Genomic DNA, 12,029 nt, shown 5'->3' with positions numbered 1-12,029 from the left:
CTATCGATCCCCCCCCCACAGGAGCGATCGATCCCCATCGGGATCGGTATCGATCCCTCCTTTCCGAGCGCGTCCCTGGTTCATTTGCATAGCCCCGCCCCCGGCTCCCATCAACCCTTTTCGCGCGCGCGCTGTCGCTCCGCCCCTCCCGTCATCCCCTCCGTTCGGTCTCATTTGCATGCGCTGGCCCCGCCCCCGGCGCGATGGCGGAGCGGGAGGAGCGGAGGTTCGTGGAGCTGCCCCGGGACTCGGTCCGGTTGATGGCCGAGAGCGCGGGGCTCGAGCTCAGCGACGACGTGGCCGCGCTGCTGGCCGAGGACGTTTGTTACCGGCTCCGGGAGGCCACCCAGGTACCGGGGGGGGCATCCCGGGAACGCTCCGGGTCCCGCTCCGGGACGGTCCCGGTGATGGAGCCGCTGCCGATCCCACTCCCGAAAGCGATCCCAGTTCCGGTCCCAGTCCCGTCCCTGGTTCCAATCCCAGTCCCGTCCCCGGTTCCGATCCCAGTCCCGTCCCTGGTTCCAATCCCAGTCCCGTCCCCGGTTCCGATCCCAGTTCCGGTCCCAGTCCCGTCCCCGGTTCCGATCCCGGTTCTGGTTCCATCCCCGTCCCTGGTTCCGATCCCAGTCCCGTCCTCGGTTCCGATCCCAGTTCCAGTCCCAGTCCCGTCCCCGGTTCCGATCCCAGTCCCGTCCTTGGTTCCGATCCCAGTTCCGGTTCCACTCCCGTCCCTGGTCCCGGTCCCGGTTCCGATCCCAGTCCCAGTCCCATCCCCGTTCCCAGTTCCGATCCCAATCCCGGTGCCGGTCCCAACCCCTCTCCGGTCCCGGTTCCGACCCCAATCCCGGTTCTGGTCCCGTCCCCGGTTCCGATCCCAATCCCAGTCCCATCCCCGTTCCCGGTGCCAGTGCCAATCCCGTTCCCGGTGCCGGTCCCGATCCCGTTCCCGGTCCCGGTCCCGATCCCAATCCCGGTCCCGGTTCCGGTCCCATCCCCGTTCCCGGTGCCAGTGCCAATCCCGTTCCCGGTGCCAGTGCCAATCCCATTCCCGGTCCCGGTCCCGATCCCAATCCCGGTCCCGGTTCCGGTCCCAATCCCGTTCCCGGTGCTGGTCCCAATCCCGTTCCCGGTGCCGGTGCCGATCCCGTTCCCGTTCCCGGTGCCGATCCCGTTCCCGGTGCCGGTCCCGATCCCCGTTCCCGGTGTCCCAGAACAGCTCGCAGTTCCTCAAACACACCCGGCGCCGCCGCCTCACCGTGGAGGATTTTAACCGGGCCCTGCGCTGGAGCAACGTCGAGGTGGGCAGGGGGCTTTGGGGGGGGGTCCCGGGGGGTCCCGGGGGCCGCTCCGGGGGTGTCACCGCCCTGTCCCCCCCAGGCCGTGTGCGGGTTCGGCTCGCAGGACTCGCTGCCCTTCCGGGCCATCAAGGAGGGCGAGCTCTTCTTCCAGGAGGACCGGGAGGTGAACCTGGTGGAGCTGGCGCTGGCCACCAACATCCCCAAGGGCTGTGCCGAGACGGCCGTCAGAGGTGGGGACCCCCTGGGACCCCCAAATCCTCCCCAAACCCCCTGGGACCCCCAGCCCGGGGGTCTCACCCGCCCTGTGCCCCCCTCCCGCAGTGCACGTGTCCTACCTGGATGGCAAAGGGAACCTGGAGCCGCAGGGAGCAGGTGAGGAGCAGCCTCGGCTTTTGGGGTGGGGGCATCGTGGGGGGCTGTACTGGGGGGGGTGTTTTGGGAGGATGGGGTTTGGGGTTGATTTTTGGGGTGGGTTTTTGGGGAGGTGCATTTTTGGGTTGATTTTTGGGGTGGGTTTTTGGGGAGGTGCATTCTGGGGTTGATTTTTGGGGTGGGTTTTTGGGGAGGTGCATTCTGGGGTTGATTTTTGGGGTGGGTTTTTGGGGAGGTGTATTCTGTGGTGGTGGATTTTGGGGTGTATTCTGGGGTGGTGGATTTTGGGGTATATTTTGGGGAGATGCATTTTGGGATGGTGTATTTTGGGGTGGATTTTTGGGGAGGTTTATTTTGGGGTGGTGGATTTTGGGATATATTTTGGGGAGGTGCATTTTGGGATGGATTTTTGAGGAGGTGTGTTTTGGGGTGGATTTTTGGGGAAGTGCATTTTGGGGTGGTGGATTTTGGGGTGGTGGATTTTGGGGTATGCTTTGGGGAGATGCATTTTGAGATGGTGGATTTTGGGGTGGATTTTTGAGGAGGTGTATTTTGGGATGGGTTTTGGGGAGGTGCATTCTGGGGTGGTGGATTTTGGGGTACATTTCAGGGAGGTGCATTTTGGGATGGATTTTTGGGGAGGTGTATTTCGGGATGGTGGGTTTTGGGGTATACTTTGGGGAAGTGCATTTTGGGACGGGGCATTTTGGGGTATACTTTGGGGAGGTGCATTTTGGGACAGTGCATTTCGGGGTGACCCCCCCGTGCCCCCCCAGTCCCCAGCGCCGTCTCGTCGCTCTCCGAGGACCTGCTCAAGTATTACCAACACGTCACCCGGGCCGTGCTGGGCGACGACCCCCAGCTCATGAAGGTCAGGGGGGGTCTGGGGACCCCCAAAGCCCCCCTGGGGAGGGGGGGTGACCCAGGGCGGGTCTGACCCCCCAGGACCCCCCAGGTGGCCCTGCAGGACCTTCAGACCAACTCCAAGATCGCGGCGCTGCTGCCCTACTTCGTCTACGTGGTCAGCGGGGTCAGTGGGGGCCGGGGGGGCTCTGGGGGGCTCTGGGGGTCCCAGAGTGTCCCTCCCACGGGGCTTTCATGCTCAGTGGGGTCTCACGGGGACGGGGGGGGTCCCAGGGGGTTCTGATGGTCAGTGGGGTGAGCACAGGGTTGGGGGTCCCAGGAATTCCTCTGAGGGGTCTCTCCCCCCCCCCCAGGTGAAGTTTGGCAGCTGCCCCTGGCATGGGGGGTCCCGGGGTGTCACTGGGGGGGTCCCGGGTGTCACTGGGGGGTCCCGGGGGGTCCCAGGGGTCCCTCTGAGGGGTCTCTCCCCCCCCCAGGTGAAGTCTGGGAGCTGCCCCTGGCATGGGGGGTCCCGGGGTGTCACTGGGGGGTCCTGGGGTGTCACTGGGGGGTCCCGGGGGGTCCCTCTGAGGGGTCTCTCCCCCCCAGGTGAAGTCTGGCAGCTGCCCCTGGCATGGGGGTCCCGGGGTGTCAATGTGGGTCCCAGGGGGTCTCTCTGAGGGGTCTCTCCCCCCCAGGTGAAGTTTGGCAGCTGGCCCTGGCATGGGGGTCCTGGGGTGTTACTGGGGTGTCACTGGGGGGTCCCGGGGTGTCACTGGGGGGTCCCAGGGGGTCCCTCTGAGGGGTCTCTCCCCCCCAGGTGAAGTTTGGCAGCTGGCCCTGGCATGGGGGTCCTGGGGTGTCACTGGGGTGTCACTGGGGGGTCCCTCTGAGGGGTCTCTCCCCCCCCAGGTGAAGTCGGTGAGCCACGACCTGGAGCAGCTGAACCGGCTGCTGCACCTGGCGCGGAGCCTGGTGCTGAACCCCTTCCTGGGGCTGGGCTCCTACGTGTGCTCCCTCATCGGCAGCGTCCTGTACTGCGTCCTCGAGCCCCTCGCCGCCTCCATCAACCCCCTCAACGACCACTGGACCCTCCGCGACTGCGCCGCGCTGCTGCTCAGCCGCATCTTCTGGTGGGGGGCTCAGAGCGGGGTCTGGGGGCCCTGGGGAGGTTCTGAGGGCCCTGGGGAGGTTCTGGGGGTTCTGGGGAGGTTCTGAGGGCCCTGGGGAGGGTCTGAAGGTCCTGGGGAGCTTCTGAGGGGCCTAGGGAGGTTCTGAGGGCCCTGGGGAGGGTCTGAGGGCCCTGGGGAAGTTCTGGATGTCTTGGGGATGTTCTGAAGGTCCTGGGGAGGTTCTGGGGGCCCTGGGCAGGTTCTGAAGATCCTGGGGAGGTTCTGGGGGCCCTGGGGAGGTTCTGAAGGTCCTGGGGAGGTTCTGGGGGCCCTGGGGAGGTTCTGAGGGTCCTGGGGAGGTTCTGAGGGCCCTGGGGAGGTTCTGAGGGTCTTGGGGAGGTTCTGAAAGTCCTGGGGAGGTTCTGAAGGTCCTGGGTAGGTTCTGAGGGTCCTGGGGAGGTTCTGGGGGCCCTGGGGAGGTTCTGGGGAGGTTCCGGGGGGGTTCCTGAATGTGCCCATGGGGAGGTCTGAGAGGGATCCCGGGGAAGGCCTGGGGGGGTCCCAGAGGGGGCTCTGGGGTCCAGGGGGTCCCAGAGCCCGTCTGTGCCCGCAGGACCCACGGGGACCTGGTGAGTGGGCTCTACCAGCAGATCCTGCTGTCGCTGCAGAAGGTCCTGGCGGATCCCGTGCGGCCCCTCTGCTCCCACTACGGGGCCGTGGTGGGGCTGCACGCCCTGGGCTGGAAGGTCAGGGGCTGGGGGTCCGGGGGCTGGGGGGCTGGGGGGGCCCAGGGGGCTGGGGGCTCCAGGGGAGGAGGGTCCTGGGGGCCCCAAAGAGCTTCTGAGGGTCCTGGGTGAGCTCAGGGGGTCGGTCCTGAGAGTGCCTGGGGGGAATCTGAGAGAGGTCCAGGAGGGGTTCTGGGGGTCCTGGGGGGCGGTTTTGGGGGTCCTGGTGCCCAAGGGGGGGTGGTCTCATTGTGTGTCCCCCCCTGGATGTGGGGTGGGTGCTGTACCCCCATTTGGGGGTCCCCGTGCCCAGGGGGTGGTCTCAGTGTCCCCCCCTGGATGTACCAGGTGCTGTATCCCCATCCAAATGGGGTCCCTGTGCCCAGGGGGTGGTCTCAGCGTCCCCCCAGGCCATGGAGCAGGTGCTGTACCCCCATTTGGGGGGTCCCCGTGCCCAGGGGGTGGTCTCAGTGTCCCCCCCGTGTCCCCCCAGGCCATAGAGCGGGTTCTGTACCCCAATTTGAGGGTCCTCATGCCCAGGGGGTGGTCTCAGCGTCCCCCCTGACCATGGACTGGGTGCTGTACCCCCATTTGGGGGGTCCCCGTGCCCAGAGGGTGGTCTCAGTGTCCCCACGTGTCCCCCATGGTCCGTGCAGGGCGGGTCTCTGTGCCCCCAGCCTGAGGGGTGCGCCCATTTCTGCCCAGGGTGGTCTCAGTGTCCCCCGTGTCCCCCCAGGCCATGGACTGGGTTCTGTACCCCAATTTGAGGGGTCCCCATGCCCAGGGGGTGGTCTCAGCGTCCCCCCCGTGTCCCCCCAGGCCGTGGAGCGGGTTCTGTACCCCCATTTGGGGGGTCCCCGTGCCCAGGGGGTGCTCTCAGCGTCCCCCCCGTGTCCCCCCAGGCCGTGGAGCGGGTTCTGTACCCCCACCTGCCCACCTACTGGGCCAACCTGCAGGCCGTGCTGGACGACAACTCCGTGTCCAACGCGCAGGTCAAGGCTGATGGGCACAAGGTCTACGGAGCCATCCTGGTGAGGGGGGGCATTTTGGGGGGGGTCACAGCCCCTGTGCCCCATCCTGGTGAGGGGAGGGGGTCACACTCTCTGTACCCCCCCCACTGTCCCTTACTGACCCCATTCTCGCCCCTGCTGTCCCCTTGTGTGTCCCCCACTACCCTCTTCTGTGCCCCCATTGTCCCCCTGTGCCCTGTCCCTGTCCGCCCTGTGCCCCATCCCTGTCCCGTCCCATCCCTGTCCCCCCATCCTTGTCCCCCTGTCACCTCCCTGTCCCTCCTGTCCCTGTCCCTGTCCCCCTGTCCCCTCCTGTCCCCACTATCCCTGTCCCCCCTGTCCCTATCCCTGTCCCCTGTCCCCATCCCTGTCCCCCCATCCCTGTCCCTCTGTCCCCATCCCTGTCCCCCCATCCCTGTCCCCTGTCCCTGTCCCTGTCCCTGTCCCTGTCCCCCTGTCCCCATCCCTGTCCCCCTGTCCCCCATCCCTGTCCCCGTCCCTGTCCCCATCCCTGTCCCCATCCTGTCCCTGTCCCCCCTGTCCCCTGTCCCTGTCCCTGTCCCCATCCCTGTCCCTGTCCCCCCTGTCCCCCTGTCCCCATCCCTGTCCCCCTGTCCCCATCCCTGTCCCCCCTCATCCCTGTCCCTGTCCCCCTGTCCCCCTGTCCCCCTGTCCCCATCCCTGTCCCCCTGTCCCCATCCCTGTCCCCCCTGTCCCCATCCCTGTCCCTGTCCCCATCCCTGTCCCCGTTCCTGTCCCCAGGTGGCCGTGGAGCGGCTCTTGAAGGCGAAGGCCCAGCAGGCTCCATCTCCGGGGGGTCCCGAGGGCTCCCTGGCAGCCTCGGCCAGGACCCCCGGAGCTGGGCTGGGGTCTGGGCCGGCCCCTCCTGGCGGGAGGGGCGGTCGGGGGCGTGGGGGGCGTCGTCCCCCCTCCTCCCTCCCTCCTCCTCCTCCTGCCTCCTCCTCGTCCTCGTCGTGCTCGTCCTCCGCGTCCCCGCCGGCCCCTCCGCCGTCGCTGCGGGACATGTACCGGGAGCTCTACGACTTCTTCGGGGACAGCCTGGCCGCCCGCTTCGGCACCGGCGCCCTCGCGCCCGCCGCGCCCCCTGGGCCCCCGAGGGCGCCCGCAAGGACCCCCGGCCGAGGGCGCGGCGCGGAAGATGCCGCAGCTCACGGCCCACGCCACGGACGAGGAGCCCCAGGACCCCCGGGCCGCCCGGCCCTGCCGCGGCCCGCCGGGCCCCCGGCCCCGCGGAGCCCCCGACAGCCCGGGGGCCGCCCCGGAGCCCGCGACGTCTTCCAGAAGTGCCGCTTCGCCCCCCGAGGGCCCCCCCGCTTCAGCTTCGTCATCGCCGGCCGCCAGGTCGGGCGCCGCTGCCCCGGCCGCCGCTTCCAGACCCTCTTCCCGCAGCCCCCCGGGGCCCCCCCCGGGCCCCGCTACGCCCACAAACTGCCCATGATCGGCCGCGCAGCTGCGGCACCGCGCAGGTGGCCCCGGGCAGAGTATTCCCTGCTCCTGCTCCTGTGAGGGGGGACAGCCCCGGGAATGGGGGGGACAGCCCCGGGAATGGGGGGACAGCCCTGGGATCGGCCCCGGGCAAGTATTCCCTGCTCCTGCTCCTCTGAGGGGGACAGCCTGATCGGCCCGGCAGAGATCCTGCTCCTGCTCTCTGAGGGGGACAGCCCGGGAATGGGGGACAGCCCTGGAATGGGGGGACAGCCCGGGAATGGGGGACAGCCCTGGGATCGGGAGGGGGACAGCCCTGGGAATGGGGGGGGGACACCCCTGGGATCGGCCCCCGGGCAGAGTATTCCCTGCTCCTGCTCCTCTGAGGGGGGACAGCCCTGGGAATGGCCGGGGACAGTACCCTGGGAATGGGGGGACAGCCCTGGAATGGGGGACAGCCCTGGGATCGGCCCCCGGGCAGAGTATTCCCTGCTCCTGCTCCTGTGAGGGGAATGGGGGACAGCCCCGGAATGGGGGACAGCACTGGGATCGGCCCGGGCAGAGTATTCCCTGCTCCTGCTCCTCTGAGGGGAGACAGCCCCCGGAATGGGGGGGGACAGCCCTGGGAATGGGGGGGACAGCCCTGGGAATGGGGGACAGCCCTGGGAATGGGGGGACAGCCCTGGGATCGGCCCTGGGCAGGAGTATGCCCTGGAATGCCTGCTCCTCTGAGTGGGGGACAGCCCTGGGATCGGGGAGGGGGACAGCCCTGGGAATGGGGGGGGACAGCCCTGGGATCGGCCCCCAGGCAGAGTATTCCCTGGGATCCCACTGGGATCAGCTTGAGACAGCCTCGGAATGGGGGGACAGCCCTGGGAATGGGGGGGGACAGAGCTGGGATTTGCTGGGATCCCACTGTGACCAGCTTGGACACCTCTGGGATCTCACTGGGACCCCACTGGGATCGGCTGGGACGTTGTTCCCCAGAGGAAGGGGGCTCTGGGGGTGACACCGGGGTGATTTTGGGGCCGGGGGTGAGGGGCTCAGTAAATGGCGCTGTGTGGTCAATAATCGGTGTCCGGTGCTCAATAAACGGGGGAGGGGGTGTCTCCGGTTTTATTTGGGGGCTCCCACGAGCTGCCCCCCCGTGTCCCCGGACGCCCCCGGGCCCCCTAGAACTTGCGGTAGGCGCCCACGGTGAGGTCGAAGAGCCGGGGGTCCCCGACGAGCCCCCTCTTGTCGAGCAGGAAGAAGAAGGGGCGGCCCCGCACCCGGACGGGCACGGCGGCCGCGGCCTCGGCGCGGTGGGCGCGGGCGGACACGTCGCGCAGGGGCACCGTGAGGGTCTCGCCGCGCCCCCAGCCCAGCGGGCCGTGGGTCTGCAGCGTCACCCGAGAGCCCCCCCGGAGCAGCGTCACCCTCCGCACCACCCGCAGCGGGCACAGCCAGCCCGCGGCCACCGTCAGGGACCCTGCGGGCACGGGGGGGGACACGCCGGGGGTCAGGGGGCACCGCGGGCACAACGGGGGACCCTCAGCCCCGTCCCCTCCCCCTGAGCGCGGTTTGTCCCCCCCGATCCCGTTCCCCGGGCCCGGTTTAAGCACCGTCCAAACCTGGTCCCCTCTCCTGACCGTGCCCCAGGTCTGACCCGTAACCCCGGTGCCCCGGTCCGCCCGGTCTGACTGTGCCCCGGTCTGACCCCAGTCCCCTGGTGCCCCAGTCCGCCCCGGTCTACGGTGCTTCCCCGGTCTGACCCCAGTGCCCTCCCGGTCCGCCTCAGTGCTCCCCACTCTGCCCCAGTGCTCCCCCAGTCCTAACCCGGTGCTTCCCCTGGTCTGCGGTGCCCCGGTCTAACCCCGGTGCCCCCGGTCACTGTCCCCGGTCCGCCCCCGGTGCTTCCCCAGTCCGACCCTGGTGCCCCCAGTCTAACCCCAGTGCTCCCCCCAGTCTGCCCCCGGTAACTCCCCCAGTCTGACCCCGGTGCCCCCAGTCTGACCCAGTGCTCCCCAGTCTGACCCCAGTGCTCCCCGATCTAGACCCCGGTAACCGCTCGGTCTAACCCGGTGCCCCCAGTCTGATCAGTGCCCTCTGCCCCGGTGCTCCCCGATCTAACAGTAGCCCCCCGGTCTGATCCCGCTGCCCCCCGTCAGTCCTGGTGCCCTCGGTCTACCAGTGCCCCCAGTCTGACCCGGTGCTCCCCAGTCTAACCCGGTAACCCCCGTCTGCCTCAGTAACCGGTCCCCTCGGTCCGACCCCGGTACTCCCCGATCTGACCCCGGTGCTTCCCGGTCCGACCCCGGTGCTCCCCGGTCCGCCCCAGTAGCCCCGTCCGCCCCGTGTCCCCCGGTCTGACCCCCTGCCCCCAGTCTGATCCAGTGCCCCCAGTCTAACCCCTAGTGCACCCAGTAGCCCCAGTAACCCCAGTCTGACCAGTGCCACCCCAGTCTGACCCTGGTAGACTCGCCCTGGTCCGCCCCGGTGCTCCCCCGCTCTGCCCCGGTCCGCCAGTAGCCCCGGTGCCGGTACCGATGCCGAGGCAGGAGGCGGCGAAGCCGAAGCGCCATTTGTTGTCGCGGGGCCGCAGCGGGTCCCGGGGCCCGGCGGGGCCGTCGGGGCCGGGCTCGGGGCCGGGCCGGCTCAGGGTCGGGGCCGGGGCCGGGGCCGGGCTGGGGCCGCAGGGCGGTGAAGGCGACGCGGGCCAGGTAAGCCCAGAACAGCGCCTGCCCCGCGCAGAACAGCCCGGCCAGGCGGAACAGGCGGCTCCGGTCGTGGCTGAACAGAACCACGTCCCGCGGCACCGCCGCGTCCAGCGCCGCCCGCGCCGCCATCGCGGCCAGGCGGGGCCTCGGCGGAACGGAGCCGGGACCGCCGGGAAACGGAGCCGGGACCGCCGGGAAACGGAGCCGGGACCGCCGGGAAACGGAGCCGGCAAATCCGGGAAACGGAGCCGGGACCGCCGGGAAGCAGGCCAGGACCGCCGGAAACGGAGCCGGAACTGCCGGGAAACGGCAACGGGACTGCCGGGAAACGGAGCCGGGAGTGCCGGGAAACGGAGCCGGAACTGCCGGGAAAGGGAGAAGGGACCGCCGGGAAACGGAGCCGGGACCGCCGGGAAACGGAGCCGGCAAATCCGGGAAACGGCACCGGGACTACCGGGAAACGGAGCCGGGAGTGCCGGGAAACAACGGGACCACCGGGAAACGGCAACGGGACTGCCGGGAAACGGAGCCGGCAAATCCGGGAAACGGAGCCGGGACTGCCGGGAAACAACGGGACCGCCGGGAAACGGAGCCGGGACCGCCGGGAAACGGAGCCTGCAAATCCGGGAAACGGCCGGGACCGCCGGGAAACGGCAACGGGACCGCCGGGACACGGAGCCGGCAAATCCGGGAAACGGAGCCGGGACTGCCGGGAAACGGAGCCGGGACTGCCGGGAAACTCCCGGGAACCCCAAACCCACCACCACCACCACCAGCCCCAGACCAATTCCTGAGACCCCCCCAATTTCTGGGACCCCCCAAACCGCTGTGGACCCCCAAACTCCCGGGAACCCCAAACCCCGGCACCTCCAACCACCCCAGCTCCCCCCGGCCCATTCCTGAGACCCCCCCAAATTTCTGGGACCCCACCCCCAAACTCCCAGACCCCAAGACCCCACAAAACTCCGACACTCCCCTCGTGCTGCTTCGTTTAATGGGGGGGACGCAGCCAAGCCGGGGGGTCCCGGGTGCCCCCAGGGGGGTCCCGGGGGGTCCCGCCTGGGGTCAGTACCGGGCCAGGCGGCACATGTCGCACCGGCACGACCCGGCCGACACCGAGCGGAGCCGCCGGGACCCCCCCGGGCAGCGCAGGGTCACCTCCACCTGGGGGAGGGGACACGGGGGTCAGGGACACGCCCACTGCACCGGAACCACGCCCACAGCCCCGCCCACCGCACCGGAACCACGCCCACCGTACCGGAACCACGCCCACACAGCCCCGCCCACCGTACCGGAACCACGCCCACCGCACCGGAACCACGCGCCCACCGCACCGGAACCCGCCCACAGCCCCGCCCACCGCACCGGAACCACGCCCACACAGCCCCGCCCACGGCACCGGAACCACGCCCACACAACCCCGCCCACCATACCGGAACCACGCCCACCATGCACGGAACCACGCCCACAGCCCCGCCCACCGTACCGGAACCACGCCCCAGGCCCCGCCCAGGCACCAGAGCCACGCCCACAGCCCCGCCCACCGCACCACGCAGCCCGCACCGCCCACACATTCAGAGTCCCGCCCACTCTCGGAATAACCCCGCCCACAGGTGCATAAAGCCCCACCCACAATGTATGTTAAGGCACGCCCACAGGCCCCGCCCACCGCAGACCCCACCCCTTTCTGTGCCCCGCCCACCCGCAGAGCCTGCCAATCACTGACCTGACTCCACCCACTTTCACTGCCCGACTCCGCCCTCCTCAAGCCCCGCCCACACCGTCCAGGAGCCCCGCCCACCCTGGTCACGTGGTCCATGGTGCAGCACCGCGCCTCGGCCAGCAGGGCGCCCTCCGGCCTCCAGCAGCGCGCGGGGCGGGGCCGGCGCGCGACTCGCAGTGCCCCGCGCATGCGCCCAGGGAGGCTCCGCCCACCCGGCACCGCCCTGCCCCCGCAGGGAGGGGCACGGGGACCCCTGGAATGGGGGGGGACAGGGTGGGGAGGGCACGAGGACCCCTGGAATGGGGGGACAGGGTGGGGAGGGGCACGGGGACCCTGGAATGGGGGGGACAGGGTGGGGAGGGGCACGGGGACCCTGGAATGGGGGGGACAGGGTGGGGAGGGGCTCGAGGGACCCCTGGAATGGGGGGGACAGGGTGGGGGAGGGCTCTGGGGGGAAAGGGGACCCTGGAATGGGGGAAGAAGTGGGGTCCCCTGGATCCTGCGGGGAGGGGGGACGGGGTGGGGCTTGGGAGTGTAGGGCGGGGCCAGGAGGGTTGGGGGCGGGGAGCCAAAAACGAATGGGAATTCCGGGGGTTTTGGGGGTCCCAGGGAGTGTTGGGGGTCCCGGGGAGGTTGGGTGTCCCAGGGGGTGTTGGGGGTCCCGGAAGAGGTTGGGGGTCCCAGCTGGTGTTGGGGGTCCCGGGGTGTTGGGGTCCTAGGGGTCCCCCCGGCCCTTACAGCGGAGGCGGCAGCCGGGGCCGGGGGCGTCGGGCCGGGCCGGGGGCAGCAGCAGCACCAGGA

The 12,029-nt window shown here is 69.7% G+C and overlaps 2 protein-coding genes across 2 annotated transcripts; one reads left to right on the top strand and one right to left on the bottom strand.

Moving 5' to 3' along the window:
• The first annotated feature begins 175 nt into the window (after positions 1 to 175).
• On the top strand, positions 176 to 6,911 carry TAF6L (TATA-box binding protein associated factor 6 like). The gene is given in 12 exon segments (XM_050314184.1): positions 176 to 350; positions 1,212 to 1,298; positions 1,378 to 1,528; positions 1,620 to 1,670; positions 2,447 to 2,541; positions 2,626 to 2,700; positions 3,426 to 3,646; positions 4,239 to 4,371; positions 5,253 to 5,381; positions 6,123 to 6,475; positions 6,477 to 6,568; positions 6,571 to 6,911. Coding segments are annotated over 12 exon segments (1,851 nt in total). The 5' UTR covers positions 176 to 203; the 3' UTR covers positions 6,888 to 6,911.
• A 1,066-nt stretch (positions 6,912 to 7,977) lies between these two features.
• TMEM223 (transmembrane protein 223) lies at positions 7,978 to 9,762 on the bottom strand. The gene is made up of 3 exons (XM_050314187.1): positions 9,442 to 9,762; positions 9,333 to 9,407; positions 7,978 to 8,277 (listed from the first exon to the last, which is right to left on the bottom strand). The coding sequence occupies exons 1-3, from the start codon at positions 9,632 to 9,634 to the stop codon at positions 7,979 to 7,981; spliced, it is 567 nt and encodes a 188-aa protein (XP_050170144.1). The 5' UTR covers positions 9,635 to 9,762; the 3' UTR covers position 7,978.
• Between the last annotated feature and the right edge of the window lie 2,267 nt (positions 9,763 to 12,029).

Source organism: Myiozetetes cayanensis, unplaced genomic scaffold (genome assembly GCF_022539395.1).
Source record: "Myiozetetes cayanensis isolate MyiCay16 unplaced genomic scaffold, myiCay2020 scf192, whole genome shotgun sequence".
In the NCBI taxonomy this organism is placed as follows: domain Eukaryota; kingdom Metazoa; phylum Chordata; class Aves; order Passeriformes; family Tyrannidae; genus Myiozetetes; species Myiozetetes cayanensis.
The sequence above is the reverse complement of the archived record's forward strand: the minus strand, read 5'-3'. Positions and strand labels throughout refer to the sequence as shown.